This window comes from Ascidiella aspersa, chromosome 1 (assembly GCF_963924565.1).
Source record: "Ascidiella aspersa chromosome 1, kaAscAspe10.2, whole genome shotgun sequence".
NCBI lineage: Eukaryota > Metazoa > Chordata > Ascidiacea > Phlebobranchia > Ascidiidae > Ascidiella > Ascidiella aspersa.
The window spans coordinates 11829806-11848436 of NC_139447.1; the positions used below are offsets into that span (position 1 = coordinate 11829806).

Sequence of the window (18631 nt, forward strand, 5' to 3'; positions counted from 1 at the left end):
ATGTAAAGACGACAGTCCCCGTCCCATTAGAAATTACTGCAGTTTTAAGCAAAAAGGTCTACGGCAATTAGTGCATCCAAAGGAACAAAAAGTCTGACTTTTAGAGTTTGAGGTTTTAAATAATGCCATAATTTGACTTAACAATACTATACATAAGAAGATTAAGTTTAATGATACTTGGCTCACCCGTACCCAAATGCTAACCAGCACCCTAACTCAAATATTGTGCGTTGATTTATTAAGTACATAAACGCTTTACGTCTCAATGCATCAATGTGTGAAGTAACAATAACGACCGAGTATCGTATTTAAAATCTGCTTCATTTAAACTTTTGTTTGTGAGCGACCTTCGATTATAACCTCACTAAAGCGTTCTCAATAAAGACGACCTTGGAAAACTAATATTGTAATATTATACTATATTAAATTGTAATACAAAATTTAACAGAAATCTTTGAAACCCTGTAAATTAATGCTAAAATTTAAATTTATAACCGAAAGGTATAACATTTTATTTTATTTTAAAAGACATATAGATCACTATGTTATCAGAGGCTAAATATGGCTGGCTATAGTGTAACAAAAATTAAACGAAGGTTTTTGTATCATACCGAGTATTTCTGTTGCACCGATTATATCGTCTTTTGTGTGTGCGTTATTAATTATTTTTTGTCGTTTGTTTATGCGTGTGCGTTATTGTTTCTTTGCTTTATCGTTTGTACACGTGTTGTTCTTTTCACTCTTTCTTTCTCACTCACGTAAATTATACCGCTTAGCTACACTTGCACCTCAACGTTCACGCTTCATTTCTTATCTTATGACGTTTTCCGTTGGCACCTAATAATCAGTTACATATGACATTTACAACATTTTTTCCTCTCGTTGTGGTGATCCGCGTAACCAAAAAACAATCAAGGCAGTAGGGTTTTGGGAGAGCTTGTAAAACAGTCAGAAACTTTGGTAATTGACGTTTCTGCCACCTTTTTAGGCGTCGGCCGTTTTTCATTGATTTACTATTTTATTGTTTTGCTTGTCACTTATATTATTACAGTTGACACGTCATGTGTCGCTTGGCATCCGACAGACCGTAAAGTAGAGATCCTGCATTTTGGCGTAACATTTCTATTTATTTTTAATAGAAGGTTACTATTGGAAATAGAAGGCCACTACTTATCCAGCAAGGGTCACAACTGAATTAAGAAGTGGTTGATAGCCCTATATGACCATCGGTTGTTACAGACAGTGAACCAAAGTTGTAGTGTATTTACCTTGTCAATCTAAGCATTTCTGCTATTAGGCGGTTTGCCACATTGAAATTTTGCAATTAATATACTAAAAGAGAGAAAAGTGATTTTTCGGTAATTCTGTTCTCCTGGCGTTATTATGGAGTTCTTTTGCTTTACCAATAAGCCGTTGGTTACAGTAGCATCTTTATTTCAATTTACTTTAAAACATAATTGTACAACACAGGGCGTAAAAAAGCTGAAAATAGAACAAACCTTTTTTCAAATTTTGCTTGGCTCCAGACGAATTGTCTCCCACCGACGACTCCACATTAGTCAATTCCATCTTGGGCGCGCTTATGTTTGGCTGAGCTGTTGCGCGTTTTGGAGGAAATGCTAGTTTGAGCAAACCGATCATGGGCCATTCCACAGCGAGCGCGAGCAGAAAGCCAATCCCAAAGGAAATCACAAGAGAACCTGATTGAAAATGTTTAGTATAGTGCAATTTCAAGCAAATTTAATTAATTTTTAAATGCAATAAAAAACATCATACTACAAATCTGTTATTATCCTATCAGCAACTATCGTCCTTAAAGCGACTGAAGCATTACCAAACATAAGTGTAACAAATCATAGAATATCCTTTGGCAAGACTTTAACAGCAAGTGCATAAAGTAGTACTTTACTGCCCAACAATGTACTATACCATGGATGATGGCGAATTAGGCACACTAAACAGATTCGCACATTGCTCGCAATAAAAACTGCATTTTAAAGAGTTTATGGGTTGACGTAACATGCATAGTTTGAATGGCATCTCACGGCTAAATAGATTTTCTTAAAAAGGGATAGAAGTTCGCCAGAAGCGCGTTCGCCAGATAATGTTTGTATTAACACAGTAAAGTTGGCACATATATAGTTTTTGGCAAGGGTGGCATGGCTTGATGCAACCCCCCCTCCTGAATCCAACCCTTCTGCTGATTTACCTAGATAAAAATACGTGACGTTTACTGTCAAGAAGTGCATGGGCTTCTCTTGTGAGCCGATAAACCACTGCAGAACCAGCATATGCGAAATGTAAGTACTGTACGTGAGCCTGCTCAGTGGCGTGAACACTTTCCAATCAAGAATTTTAGTCACCGGACCTGAAAAGTAAAGTGTACACGTAATCGTTTCATTTTGCAGAAAAGTAGAAATATATAGTTTTTACAACTTTTATTGCAACATATGCACTTTCAACTAAACCCTGCTATCTCGCGGGGCGCCAATTGCCCTCAGTTATTTTTACCTTGCTATTTGCTAATTTCATGGCAATGATGAGCTGTTGCCTGTTGATATAGAGTTTATGGGCCCTAGAATTCCATAACGGTGTAAAAGTGCCACACATTTGTCTATGTTAGTTATTCCTCACTTATACAAATATTATGTCCCTGAAAGCAATAAAGCCTAACTGAACCTATAGCTTAAGTTTAATGTTGAGTGTTCTGTGCTCAACGGTCGTTCAACCTACCACCATAGCCTGAAGAGCAGGCCACCACGACCCAAGCCATACAGAGAGCCCAGACAGGTCGCGAGGCCCCGTGGTAGAAGGCTGCCATTTCGTCACTCAGAGGCTCTATGTTTTGTGTATGACCGGCCAATCCGTAGATAAGGGCAAGTGCGGCTCCAATGGAAACAATCCATCCGATGATGACAACCAACTGAAAGACAAGCAAGCCTTAGACAGGGGCGGGTTCAGGTTGACACCAGGTCTTGGGCCCCCCAAACTATATTTTTTACAACTTTTCCTACATAAAGTGTTTTTTTTTTCGGGAGTGTATTATAGCGCAAAAAAGCGCAATTTATACTTAGTACGTTGCATCGAGTGAACTCCTAAACATTGCAGAGTGGATTTGTTGTAAAATAGACAGCCTAATAGGGCATGTCAAAGCCAAAAAGGTTGAATAAATCGAAATTATCTTGATAGAAACGTTTAGATACGCACTTGTATCTTTATCAGTTAATGTGACTGAAATTTATGCAACCCTCACTTAAAGGCGAAACGTAATTCTTATCGAACTGGGTTGATTCGTACATAGCACACTTAGACTAAATGCCATTGCATAGAGCAATATGAGAGTCTATTTACCTTTAAATTGAAAGTTTTGCCAATTTAAACCAAAATACGCATTTTTTTCGCGCGATTAGACAACATTTCTGCATATTCGCGCACGATTTCGCCCGATAACAACACCCCTAACTCAATGACGTCATCTCGCAAAACCGTTCGTTCTTATTCCAAAGTGTTTAAAATAAAGCATAATGCGATAAAACTGTCAACTCTTGCTTGCATTTAAAATAGAGAGAACTCTAAAGTAAACTAAAATAAATCAATTATGAGAATGTCGTCGTTATTATCCCCTTACCTTTCCCATTTTTATTTTATGCTTGGTTCGGTAAAGTAAATAGCCTGTAAGCATGCCAATCAAGTATATTGCATATCTGCACCATGGCGGCGTATAGATGTTGTACATGAAGTTTTCGCTCATAGTAGCTTCAGGAATTTCCTCTGGTAGAACCAATCGAATCCATCTAATCACATATTCGAAAACAAAAAGTTTTTTATTCCAAGTATGTGTTTGGAATTAAAATATTGTTTCTCAAAAATATTTGATTGAATTTAATAGCAAGTTTCATGGCTCGGCTTGGCCAAACTGAAAAACTAACCGGTAAAGTTTAAAAGCAATTTTAATATTTATGTCAAAGTATGATTACACAAAGGGTTGTCTTATTCAACCCGGTGCAATAAATACATTTGTTTTAGCTGTATTCCGATATTGTAACACTTACACGGTAAATATTTGTAACGTGGAAATGAGATCTGGTTGAATGCCGTTGAAATATGCAAGAAGAGCTACAGCCACCTGACATCCGACAATAAGAAAACAAATAACAGCCAGTCCGAGGTAGAAAGCGCTGTGAAAATTGAATTGTTTTGTTTAGAAGTACACTTAAAAATATAATATATTTTAGTGAATAAAACAAGACCGAACCCTTACTAGTAAAGAAGGAGCAGCACGAACGGTGAAAGGACATAGAACATCATATCGTTGCTTAGATACCACGCAACTGCGTAACACTTTAAACAAAGAGATAAAAAAGTTTTTGTCCCATTTTTATAGTTACGAAAAGTGGTAAACCATGCAGCAGGCGACATATTTTTAGATAACAAGTATAGGGATAGGCCTACCTATAAAACAGGCCGATATCAACCCACCTGATAAATTGAGGTTAAAGTAATCGAACAGTAATCATTTAGCTACGGTTTTTATAAAATACTGATATAGCATGCGATATATTCTTCTTCCTCCTCGCGTATACTAAATCGGACTGAAACGTTTCCTTTACGATTTAAACCAAACTATTGTTTTGGGTGCGTTTGCCAAACAAATTGGTCTCCAGAACGACCAATACCGTTGTTTAACATTATATGTTAGTTAAACCTTGGGTGTTGCAGGGTATATAGTGGTAATGTAGAGAAGGTTGGTCCACCAGTCGTACCGGCATGATTCCTCGTTGAATTCAACTAGTTCCTGCCAAAAAGGACCTTTTCCCACATACCTATACAATCCAACCGAGAACAAGATGGCGTAGGCGTAGGCCGGAGTCAACCTATAAGAGCAAACTGAATATGCATACATTTTTTTTATTTATGTGGCCCGAAAAAAAAAATTTTTTTTTGGACACATGTTGTTTTTGTTCGAATTATGTGGCCCGAAAAAAAAATTTTTTTTTTGGACACATGTTGTTTTTGTCCGAATGATTTTTTTTTTTTTTTTTTTTTTTTTTCAGTCAATTTTTTATGGCTCACTTTTGACAAGGAAAAAAGCATAGTTGGAACATGAAATTTTCACAACTGTTAAATACCCTCCCATAGTTGTTTCTAATATAAAAAAAAATTGCCCAGGTTCTAAGGGGTGGTTTTTAGGGGGGCAAAACTGTCATTTTTTGTTAATTTTGGTTTTAAGCACTTTTCCGAGATAAAACAATGTACAAAAAATCTGATATATTTATGGATGATGGATACATGACATATACAATGCTAAGTAACAAAATTTTAAACCTTACCCCTGAACTTTTCATCCGGGGGGTCAAAATGTAAAACACTTTAGGAAATTTCAATGATATATTTACACTAGAAGAAAATGACATAAACATCTGAAAATTTCACAAATGTTAAACAACCATTTAAAGCTGATGTTCAAATAAACATTTTACCTCTTGGAAAAGGGGGAGTATTTTAGGGGGGCAAAATTAAAATTCGGCCATTTTTGTGTTTAGAGGTATCTTAAAAACTAAAGAAAACATTGTTAAATAGTTTTCAATTCTAAAGACAAATTATAGGTTGCTTCACAGCAAAATTTTGACCTTCAACTCAAAATAATTAACCCATGGGGGAAAATAATTAACCAAAAATATAGAAATTAAAGTGATTTTTGTTATGGAAAAAAAATTGCAAACAGAGTGGTGTACACTGCCTGGCAGATTTTTCATTTAAACTTGCGGCGGTAAAACATGTTGTTTTGTAAGAGAAATACGTTAATTCACTAAGAAAAGCCTCTTTCTAAAAGAAAAGTCGCACGCGCTTAGTTTCACTAAGACGAGACACTTTGCTCAATGGATGTTCCACGCGCTGGACAAAAAAAGCACAGCAGGGAGCACAGCAGGGAGCTAGCCGCTTCGCGTATAAGGCAAGCGATATGAACAAAGAATAAGGCAAGCAATATGAACAAATTCTGTATTGAAGGTATCTGCCGCTAGATTGGAGTAGATAGCTGTAAAGAACTAATTCGAATACATCACACTATTGACTTTTGTCCCCAATTAGAGGCGTATAGGGGTGCAAGAAAAAATTGTCAAATATTTTTTAATTATAAAGACAAGTTATAGGTTTGCTTCGCAGCCAAATTTATATTAAGACCACTGGCAATCAATCTTGTAAAAGTGCACCATGTCCAACCTATAACACGCAACTTCGGGCCACATCCGCTTTTGCCTGCTAAAGCACCGAAACTGGAAGCACAACATTGGGAGTATATGGACACTGACAAATAAGACCCGTTGAAAGAATATAGAATAACTAAGGAATGACACCCTGGTAAAGTATAGTAGAACTGCGCTGTACCCCCCTGGTATAATATAGTAGAACCGCACCATACCCCCTGATATAATATAGTAGAACCGCGCTATACCCCCTGGAAAAATATACAAAAACCGCACACCCTGTCTAGTTTTTATGTGGCCCGAAAAAAAAAAATTTTTTTGGACACATGTTGTTTTTGTCCGAATTATTATTTTTTTTTTTTTTTTTTTCAGTCAATTTTTATGGCTCACTTTTGACAAGGAAAAAAACATAGTTGGAACATGAAATTTTCACAACTGTTAAATACCCTCCCAAAGTTGTTTCTAATATAAAAAAAATTGCCTAGGTTCTAAGGGGTGGTTTTTAGGGGGGTAAAACTGTCATTTTTTGTTAATTTTGGTTTTCGGCACTTTTCAGAGATGAAAAAATGTAAAAAAAATCGGATATATTTATGGATGATGGATACATGACATATACAATGCTAAGTAACAAAATTTTAAACATTAGCCCTGAACTGTTTATCCGAGGGGTCAAAATGCACAACACTTTAGGAAATTTCAATGATAAATTTACACTAGAAGGAAATGACATAAAAATCTGAAAATTTCACAAATGTTAGAGAACCATTTAAAGCTGATGTTAAAATAAACATTTTACCTCTTGAAAATAGGGGAGTATTTTAAGGGGGCAAAATTAAAATTCGGCCATTTTTGTGTTTAGAGGTGTCTAAAAAACTAAAGAAAACATTGTTAAATAGTTTTCAATTATAAAGACAAATTATAGGTTGCTTCACAGCAAAATTTTGACCTTCAACTCAAAATAATTAACCCATGGGGGAAAATAATTAACCAAAAATATAGAAATTAAAGTGATTTTTTGATGGAAAAAAAATTGCAAACAAAGTGGTGTACACTGCCTGGCAGATTTTTTATTTAAACTTGCGGCGGTAGAATATGTTGTTTTGTAAGAGCAATAAGTTAAATTCACTAAGACGAGACACTTTGCACAATGGATGTTGCACGCGCTGGACAAAAAAAGCACAGCAGGGAGCCAGCCGCTTCGCGGCCAGAATAAGGCAAGCGATATGAACAAATTCTGTATTGCAGGTTTTCTGCCGCTAGATTAGAGTAGATAGCTGTAAAGAACTAAATCGAACACATCACACTATTGATTTTTGTCCCCAATTAGAGGCGTATAAGGGTGCAAGAAAAAATTGTCAAATATTTTTCAATTATAAAGACAAGTTATAGGTTTGCTTCGCAGCCAAATTTATATTAAGACCACTGGCAATCAATCTTGTAAAAGTGCACCATGTCCAACTTATAACACGCAACTTCGGGCCACATCCGCTTTTGCCTGCTAAAGCACCGAAACTGGAAGCACAACATTTGGAGTATATGGACACTGACAAATAAGACCCGTTGAAAGAGTATAGAATAACCAAGGAATAACACCCTGGTAAAGTATAGTGGAACTGCGCTATACCCCCCTGGTATAATATAGTAGAACCGCGCTATAACCCCCTAGCAAAATATACCAAAACCGCACACCCTGTCTAGTTATTATGTGGCCCGAAAAAAAAAATTTTTTTTTGGACACATGTTGTTTTTGTCCGAATTATTTTTTTTTTTTTTTTTTTTTTTCAGTCAATTTTTATGGCTCACTTTTGACAAGGAAAAAAACATAGTTGGAACATGAAATTTTCACAACTGTTAAATACCCTCCCAAAGTTGTTTCTAATATAAAAAAAAATTGCCTAGGTTCTAAGGGGTGGTTTTTAGGGGGGTAAAACTGTCATTTTTTGTTAATTTTGGTTTTGGGCACTTTTCAGAGATGAAAAAATGTAAAAAAAATCTGATATATTTATGGATGATGGATACATGACATATACAATGCTAAGTAACAAAATTTTAAACATTAGCCCTGAACTGTTTATCCGGGGGGTCAAACAGCACAACACTTTAGGAAATTTCAATGATATATTTACACTAGAAGGAAATGACATAAAAATCTGAAAATTTCACAAATGTTAGAGAACCATTTAAAGCTGATGTTAAAATAAACATTTTACCTCTTGAAAATAGGGGAGTATTTTAGGGGGGCAAAATTAAAATTCTGCCATTTTTGTGTTTAGAGGTGTCTAAAAAACTAAAAAAAACATTGTTAAATAGTTTTCAATTATAAAGAAAAATTATAGGTTGCTTCACAGCAAAATTTTGACCTTCAACTCAAAATAATTAACCCATGGGGGAAAATAATTAACCAAAAATATAGAAATTAAAGTGATTTTTTGATGGAAAAAAAATTGCAAACAAAGTGGTGTACACTGCCTGGCAGATTTTTTATTTAAACTTGCGGCGGTAAAATATGTTGTTTTGTAAGAGCAATAAGTTAATTACTAAGACGAGACACTTTGCACAATGGATGTTGCACGCGCTGGACAAAAAAAGCACAGCAGGGAGCCAGCCGCTTCGCGGCCAGAATAAGGCAAGCGATATGAACAAATTCTGTATTGAAGGTTTTATGCCGCTAGATTAGAGTAGATAGCTGTAACGAACTAAATCGAACACATCACACTATTGATTTTTGTCCCCAATTAGAGGCGTATAGGGGTGCAAGAAAAAATTGTCAAATATTTTTCAATTATAAAGACAAGTTATAGGTTTGCTTCGCAGCCAAATTTATATTAAGACCACTGGCAATCAATCTTGTAAAAGTGCACCATGTCCAACCTATAACACGCAACTTCGGGCCACATCCGCTTTTGCCTGCTAAAGCACCGAAACTGGAAGCACAACATTGGGAGTATATGGACACTGACAAATAAGACCCGTTGAAAGAATATAGAATAACCAAGGAATAACACCCTGGTAAAGTAGAGTGGAACTGCGCTATACCCCCCCTGGTATAAAATAGTAGAACCGCGCTATAACCCCCTAGCAAAATATAAAAAACCGCACACCCTGTCTAGTTATTATTTTTTTTTTTTTTTTCAGTCAATTTTTTATGGCTCACTTTTGACAAGGAAAAAAACATAGTTGGAACATGAAATTTTCACAACTGTTAAATACCCTCACAAAGTTGTTTCTAATATAAAAAAAATTGCCTAGGTTCTAAGGGGTGGTTTTTAGGGGGGCAAAACTGTCATTTTTTGTTAATTTTGGTTTTAAGCACTTTTCAGAGATAAAAAAATGTAAAAAAAATCTGATATATTTATGGATGATGGTTACATGACATATACAATGCTAAGTAACAAAATTTTAAACCTTACCCCTGAACTTTTCATCCGGGGGGTCAAAATGCACAACACTTTAGGAAATTTTAATGATATATTTACACTAGAAGGAAATGACATAAACATCTGAAAATTTCACAAATGTTAGAGAACCATTTAAAGCTGATGTTAAAATAAACATTTTACCTCTTGAAAAAAAGGGGAGTAATTTAGGGGGGTAAAATTAAAATTCGGCCGTTTTTGTGTTTAGAGGTGTCTAAAAAACTAAAGAAAACATTGTTAAATAGTTTTCAATTATAAAGACAAATTATAGATTGCTCCTCAGGCCAATTTTGAACTTCAATTTAAAATAATTAACCTATGGGGGAAAACAACTAAACAAAAATATAGAAATTAAAGTGATTTCATTCATAGAATAAAAACTGGAAACAGAGTGGTGTACACTGCCTCCACAATTTTTCATTTCAATCTGCGGCGGTAAAATATGTTGTTTTGTAAAAGCAATAAGTTAATTTACTAAGAGAAGCCTCTTTTTAAAAGGCAAGTCGCACGCGCTTAGTTTCCCTGAGACAAGCCACTTCGCACAATGAATGTTGCACGCGCTGGACAAAAAAAGCACAGTAGGCAGCCAGACGCTTCGCGGCCAGAATAAAGCAAGCGATATGAACAAATTCAGCATTAAAGGTTTTCTGCCGCTAGGTTAGAGTATATAGCTGTAAAGAACTAAATCGATTACGTCACACTATTGACTTTTGTCCCCAATGAGAGGCGTACAGGGGTGCAAGAAAAAATTGTCAAATATTTTTTAATTATAAAGACAAGTTATAGGTTTGCTTCGCAGCCAAATTTATATTAAGACCACTGACAATCATTCTTGTAAAAGTGCACCATGTCCAACCTATACCACGCAACTTCGGGCCACATCCGCTTTTGCCTGCTAAAGCACCGAAACTGGAAGCACAACATTGGGAGTATATGGACACTGACAAATAAGACCCGTTGAAAGAATATAGAATAACTAAGGAATGACACCCTGGTAAAGTATAGTAGAACTGCGCTGTACCCCCCTGGTATAATATAGTAGAACCGCACCAAACCCCCTGATATAATATAGTAGAACCGCGCTATACCCCCTGGAAAAATATACAAAAACCGCACACCCTGTCTAGTTATTATTTTTTTTTTTTTCAGTCAATTTTTTATGGCTCACTTTTGACAAGGAAAAAAACATAGTTGGAACATGAAATTTTCACAACTGTTAAATACCCTCCCAAAGTTGTTTCTAATATAAAAAAAAATTGCCTAGGTTCTAAGGGGTGGTTTTTAGGGGGGCAAAACTGTCATTTTTTGTTAATTTTGGTTTTAAGCACTTTTCAGAGATAAAAAAATGTAAAAAAAATCTGATATATTTATGGATGATGGATACATGACATATACAATGCTAAGTAACAAAATGTTAAACCTTACCCCTGAACTTTTCATCCGGGGGGTCAAAATGCACAACACTTTAGGAAATTTTAATGATATATTTACACTAGAAGGAAATGACATAAACATCTGAAAATTTCACAAATGTTAGAGAAACATTTAAAGCTGATGTTAAAATAAACAATTTACCTCTTGAAAAAAAGGGGAGTAATTTAGGGGGGTAAAATTAAAATTCGGCCGTTTTTGTGTTTAGAGGTGTCTAAAAAACTAAAGAAAACATTGTTAAATAGTTTTCAATTATAAAGACAAATTATAGATTGCTCCTCAGGCCAATTTTGAACTTCAATTTAAAATAATTAACCTATGGAGGAAAACAACTAAACAAAAATATAGAAATTAAAGTGATTTCATTCATAGAATAAAAACTGGAAACAGAGTGGTGTACACTGCCTCCACAATTTTTCATTTCAATCTGCGGCGGTAAAATATGTTGTTTTGTAAAAGCAATAAGTTAATTTACTAAGAGAAGCCTCTTTTTAAAAGGCAAGTCGCACGCGCTTAGTTTCCCTGTGACAAGCCACTTCGCACAATGAATGTTGCACGCGCTGGACAAAAAAAGCACAGTAGGCAGCCAGACGCTTCGCGGCCAGAATAAAGCAAGCGATATGAACAAATTCAGCATTAAAGGTTTTCTGCCGCTAGGTTAGAGTATATAGCTGTAAAGAACTAAATCGATTACGTCACACTATTGACTTTTGTCCCCAATGAGAGGCGTACAGGGGTGCAAGAAAAAATTGTCAAATATTTTTTAATTATAAAGACAAGTTATAGGTTTGCTTCGCAGCCAAATTTATATTAAGACCACTGACAATCATTCTTGTAAAAGTGCACCATGTCCAACCTATACCACGCAACTTCGGGCCACATCCGCTTTTGCCTGCTAAAGCACCGAAACTGGAAGCACAACATTGGGAGTATATGGACACTGACAAATAAGACCCGTTGAAAGAATATAGAATAACTAAGGAATGACACCCTGGTAAAGTATAGTAGAACTGCGCTGTACCCCCCTGGTATAATATAGTAGAACCGCACCATACCCCCTGATATAATATAGTAGAACCGCGCTATACCCCCTGGAAAAATATACAAAAACCGCACACCCTGTCTAGTTTCCCTTGTTGTTTTTTCAGAAATCCGTACAGTGTCTTCTTTATTCGCCCGTATTTAATAACAATTTATGAACGAAAAATAACCGATCAGTGATATAGTCAGTTTGTATGATTCGCTAATTAATTTACTGAATCTCCAGAACCTAAAGAAACCAATAAGCACAATTAGTGTTTTAGCCTCTAGGGACTATAATTTTAACACGCTATTGTTTAATAGTTGTGGAGTAAGCAAACAGCAGCGCTTACACCTAATGACGTCATACGTAAAAAAACGTAAAATCTCTCGACCTTTAAGCAGGGCTGCAGGCGGACTCGGGACTCGACATAGTCGGTATATTTGGCTGAGTTGGGACTCGGAACACGAGTAAGACCACTCGAGACTACTTGATTTCTGAGTTCGACGTGTTCTTGCGCAGACGTAAGTTTGGAATCAAAAGACCACACACTGCTGTAGATTATAACGGTGGTATAGCATAGGGTGGTAAATCGCCAACCCCTTATTAAGTGTTATATGACTGAAAGTCAAACTGGGGACCCGGAAATCGGAGTCGAATTTATGTTTACGGTCGGAGTCGGACTCGGGAGTCGGGTTTGCGTTGTTTAAACAGCAGTTACAGTGCCTACCTCATGTAACGCTGTAAGTACATAAGCGGTATGTTTATCTTTCCCCCGGATTTGTTCAAATGCTTGATTCCCAGGTATGCCACCAAGAGACCGCTAAGAAAGTAAAAAGAATCGACCGAGAACGTTCCATTGGAAATTACAAGCAAGCTCCAAGATTCACGACTTAGGCGTGATGCATAGGCCGCGTTATCTGAAAGTGTAGAAGAATTGTATACTAATCAGCAATTCTAAGTATGGAAATAAGTTTAATAAGTTTAGAATTGTTGTAGATTTTTTATCAATATTTTACTTTTTTATCTTTTATGATAACCTTGAGTGTATCAGGTGCACAATGTAAATTAAACTTTACCTGTAAATAGTTCTAAGTATAGGCCTATCACATTAGGATTATAAGTTAATATTAAAAAAACTATTTGAAATGTTGAACAAGGTTAATAAAAGAAATCAGATAAAATATCGTTTGTATCAGACTTCTATACTTTTTATATAATATAAATTTGATAATTATAATTACAATGTTAATAACTTGTAATGTCACTACGTAGTCAGTCACTCACTGTGCTTATAAATCCTAATCATTCGGTTTAAAAAAAAATTATATATAACTTTACATGCCGTACCTAATGAATATAGCATGAAACTATAAGAATGTCCGAGAATCACCCAGGTTGTTGAAATAAAACGTATACCGTCTAACACTGGTATCGATCCAGGTTTCTTAGACATGTCCAATATTTTTTCCCCATTTGAAACCAAAGAAAAGCACAACGCCATTTTCACTGCAAATCAAACAAGACTGATTCTTTATTCAAAGGATTTTTAAAAGCTTAAGCACTTTTTAAAAGCTTAATAACTATTATGACTCTTTTTGTTTTAGTATTTGTGGATTTTGTTGGGTGTCGCTCAGCTAACAGCAGGGGCCACCAAATTAGGGCCCGCGGCCAACATTTGGCACGCAGAGGTAATTCTAACAACCCGTGGCATATTTTCCGAAGATAAAGTACGGGCATAATTTTTATTCCAATACAAGGGCAAATCTAATTTTGATGAATTTGAAATTGTTAAAAGTTTTAAACTGGGACGAGATTTATACCCGGCCAGAGAAGGACAATTTTTCCATTTATCCCACATTTTATGTACTTTAGAAATGTCGCACGTGAGAATTGCCATTGGGTTCATTATTTAGTCTGTGTATCCCTTGGTAGGTAGTTTGACATGGCGATTTAATTTTAGTTTTGGATCGGCCGTCCCCGTTCCACATTTCATATACGTATCTCATCATTTTCGCTATAAATATTCAGAGATTATAACTTTTGTGAACATTTACATTTTTTAATGTTTAGAAATTACAACGAAATATTTTATTTTTTTTTTTATATTTTTTTTATGTATATACCGAACATGGAATCATCTTTTTGTCGCTTCCTCGTCGTATCTGTGAGCTCGAAAATGGTCCCAGCTATTAACAGAGCGCCAATACAACTGGATACGATTCTAAAAATAAGCAAATAATTCCACATATCCTTTTAGCTACGGGGAATTTATCAACTGACTTAAATATTTTGCTTTACCTTGATATCAAGAAATTTTGAAATTTCAGAAATGCACAACCAATAGTATAACCAGTATTTTTCAAATTATGAAAGGCAATCGTTTATCGGTTGTTATTTCCAATTTTATTTAAAACTTATAAGCGCAGTTTCCTGGGATCCATCTTCTTTGACAATGCCAACACTTTCAAACAGAAATACATAATATAGTAAACACTAAACTTAATTGCACTAACATGCCGATTATACTTGCTGTGCTCAAGTGATAGGTGCTTGGCGGATCTGGACAGTAGACCGACTGAAGTGGCAACCTTGGGCGTGTGTCGTTTCCAACTATGGAAAGCCATAGGAGGGCCTCTATCGCTTCCTTTGTGCATATCTGAGGCATACAGAGCCCGAAGCTTATGTCGACTGGATATGCAACGGGATAGGGCTGCGACAATTTAAAGTGGTTATAGTTAAATTTCTGTAGTACCCCTCTCTTTGTGCTGGAATTACACTTAACTGAGAGTAGCATTGCCTAACCTAATATTTTATACTCTTTATGTGATATATATTTAAAATTTATAAAACCATACTCATAAATAGATAAAAATGGAACATTTAATACAGATATATATACTGGCAAGTATAGGTACAACATGGACGGCGAACGACAAATTATAGTTAGTTTTAGGAGTAAAATAACACAAATATAAAAAAAGGATTATCAGACACGCGATATTGAAACCATTTAGGGTTTGCATCCCTTAATTCATGTTAGGATTAATTTTACAATGCGGACACTTACAATATCTTTAAATCCCCAGTAAGAGTTGCACCATTTGCCGTTTAAATCCTTGTCAGTGTCATGCTTTACATCAATGCATTCGTAATAGTGGCCGGGCCAACGAACGTTGCCAACCAGCCAACCAGACTCTTTACTACCCCACGAATCCAAGGCTGGCAAAATTAAATCCATAGTAGCCTTCGAATCGCAATTACGATCTAATTTAGGTAATTTTTGCCAAAAAGTTATATTATTGCGACAACCGAAATTAGTTGAATCGTTGATTTTAAAAGTTATTATTTAGTATAAAAAACTACACATAATTCTTTAATATTTATCTTATGTAATCATTCAAAAAAAATTTGGAAAAAAAAATTTCGACTCTTACTTTGAACAGCGTATGGTATTCCATCATAGGCGTCATTCACTACTTGAAGATATTTGCCGTAGCATTTTCTAATCTCCTCTTCTGTTACAGAGAAAGATTCGTTGTTCCATTGTAAATTCAGTTCTGGACCGAGTCTGTAAATACACGATAACGCTAGAATGAGAGAAAAGAAGATCATTTAGTGCAAAACTTCACCGTTCAAAACTTGAAAATTCATCTCTAAGTCAGAGGTATAGAAACCCCGTGCGTTGAAATGAAGGGTCTTTTTATCAATAGAATGTTGTTGCATGCAGGCTGAGAACTATAAATTTATTCCAACCCCCAGTATAGATTACACAATGTTGTACAACTCTACAATGACGTCTTAGATAACGTCAAAACTTGATGGTTGGCATATGCAATTCGGCAAGCAAGATTAACAAATACATTCGCTAAATAAGTCACCAAAACTTGGTTAGATTAAGAAAAGGGAAAAGCAGCATTAACTTCACACAATATTAACGTCACACAAAAACGGGAGTAACAGTGTCTACTTTTTGGACACACCGACAGTGTGACCACGACGTCTGGTGGTCTTCAAAATCTGGCCGACTGCAGTTTGTTTGTAAAGCAGGTCCTATAGTTTAGTACAGGGATGTCCAACCTGCGGCCCACCACTTATTGTCACTTTCAGAAGCCTTTATTAAAAGCAATTGTTTCGACTATCGTCAAAACGTGTAGAACGCACAGTATTTGATGTAGGCCTAATATTATGTTTTTTCTGATAGAATCAAATCTAATGTCGCATTTCAACATCCATCGAACACTTTGTGCACACACCATTGCGAAGCAAGATGTATGTTTTTTTAAATGTGTATGTTTCCGGACCGTTTTAAGGAAATGTATCAGCCCAAAGATGTAAAAACTCAAATTTTCGCGCTTCACCATAATAAAAATAATAAATAAGGTCGAGATTACTTGCATATTCGCGCATAAGTTCACTCTCGAAGATCGGGTGTTTATAAGTTAAGTTGTTTTATGACGTCACGATATGACGTAACTTGTGACGTCACCCCTTTAATTTGAGAGGTTTGGCGGCCCTTCGAAATGTTTAAAGTGGCAATGCGGCCCATTCTGCTAAAAGGTTGGACATCCCTGGTTTAGTATTCAGTGGTTCTCAACCTTTTTAGCTTACGGGACCGGTAAAGTTTCAAAACAAGTTTTGCGGACCGGTGGACCTTCAAAAATAAAAATCAACCCAAAATTTAATAACGCCACAGTTGCAACTAAAACACAGTTATCTTTCACATACAACTGGCCTTAAAGCTGAAGACTTGAACGAGTTGTAGCCTACTTTTAAACAGTTGGCCAAAACACTTGCAGCATTGTGACGATACAATGAAGTCCAAAGTAGACCTTTAACAGTTTTAACTCATATAAGTTACGTGACAATGCTGCAAATTACGGAGCTGGCGAACTTCTTAATTTGATGGATAAGCCTTCAACATCTTGAGTTTTGCAATTTAGATTTAAAATTGCAATACATTTGGCGGACCGGCAGGAGCGTTGACGCGGACCGGCGGTTGAGAACCACTGGTATATATAGTCCTTATAGTTGAACATTGTTGTTGATAATTGTTAATGACTAAACTATGCTTTATTAATCTTTATACATACCCTGTGATATGTTGTACAATTTCCTTTTTTGACTTTTGTGTACCGTGAAGTTTGCTAAGAAATTCTATAATACCATCCCAGTCTTCTCGAAGGTTAAAGCGCGAATCTTCTTTTGCAATGTGATAGCTTTGGCGATACACTAATTGGCGCGCGTAGTTAGGGTTTGCTACGATTGCTAGGTTTTTTTGAACTAAACAGAGTGTAATAAATCCCCAAACGAAGTTCAAACAGAGTTTCATGATATAACTTTATGCGGTCTGCACACAAATGAAACACATATAACAAATTGTAAGTAGTTATAGAAGCTCTTTGCCAGCAAAATATCAGCACTATATATCAAAAAAGATGTATATACTTATTAAAGATAAGTATCCATGTTTTTACAACAAAATGTCGCCTGGCAGAGTTTGACAAAAATAAAATAATCTGTATTTGTAGCAGTTATAGTTAAAATAAGAAAATTGAAGTAGTTTATAAAGCTGTCGGAAATATTTTCAAAGACAGTTATTCATCGACAAACAATAAACCTTTATATCACACTTGATTATTCAGCGATTAAGCTGATGTGCTCGTAAACTGAAAGGCTAAAACATTATGTAAAGAACTGTTGTGTGTTGAAAGGTCTTACGACACAAAACTGGACTTTAAACCACACTCAATGTCGCAAAGACAAACATTCAAAAAAGTTATTACAGCATGAGCCCAGATCAAAAACCACACCATTACACAGTGGTATTGAAAAAATGTTGTTATCGAAGTAAATTTATCTCAAATGTTAACGTTTCATTTTTAGGCTTTATTCGGTACTTTTTAAATAGTGAAAGACTATAACCAAAATGAATTTTACATTTGTGAAAGAAATCTATGCCAGTTGTTTACCACATCTTATGACCTCCCAGTCCTATATAGGCATTTTATTACCCATACAAATGTTGACGCAACGATCATGTAATCCTAATAACAAAATAAACAGGGGTGGGCAATCCTTTTTGACATGGGGCCGAATAAGAAACTGAAAATCTCTTGTTTTAAAAAATGGATAAATAACCTTGCTGGTAAAAAGCTTGTGAAAATAGGAATAGTAAAGATGTCTTCACAAGCGTGATTTATTTAGCAGGCAATTGTTTAAAAGCGTTTGCAAATATTCAACTTGTAAAATGAGTTCGAAAAAACATTTCTAGGGAATAAAAACCTTCCGCCATGGAGTTATAAATTAAGTAAACCTTTCTGAATTTTGTAGAACTGCTGTGGAAATGTGCATGTATAAGATTTTCCCAAAAAATAAAACATGTTGGCGCTTAATCGGTTTAATTTGTTAAAACGTCGTACGGGCCTCTATATTGACTTTTACGTAAAATAGGCCAAATTTGTGGACTAAAGATACCAAGGAATTAAGTTGGTCTCGTGCAGGGGCGGACCCAGAACTTATGCTTGGGCGGGCATAGACATTTTCAGATATATGAC

The 18631-nt window shown here is 35.7% G+C and overlaps 1 protein-coding gene across 1 annotated transcript; it reads right to left on the minus strand.

Annotated features, from left to right (window-relative positions):
* Window positions 1-1045: 1045 nt before the first annotated feature.
* On the minus strand, window positions 1046-15315 carry LOC146167528 (nose resistant to fluoxetine protein 6-like). The gene is made up of 13 exons (XM_083385965.1): window positions 15145-15315; window positions 14591-14787; window positions 14201-14298; window positions 13425-13583; window positions 12805-12994; window positions 4706-4874; window positions 4262-4341; window positions 4053-4178; window positions 3629-3794; window positions 2734-2923; window positions 2210-2368; window positions 1500-1700; window positions 1046-1101 (listed from the first exon to the last, which is right to left on the minus strand). Exons 1-13 carry the CDS (start codon window positions 15313-15315, stop codon window positions 1046-1048), a joined length of 1962 nt encoding a protein of 653 aa, XP_083242091.1.
* Between the last annotated feature and the right edge of the window lie 3316 nt (window positions 15316-18631).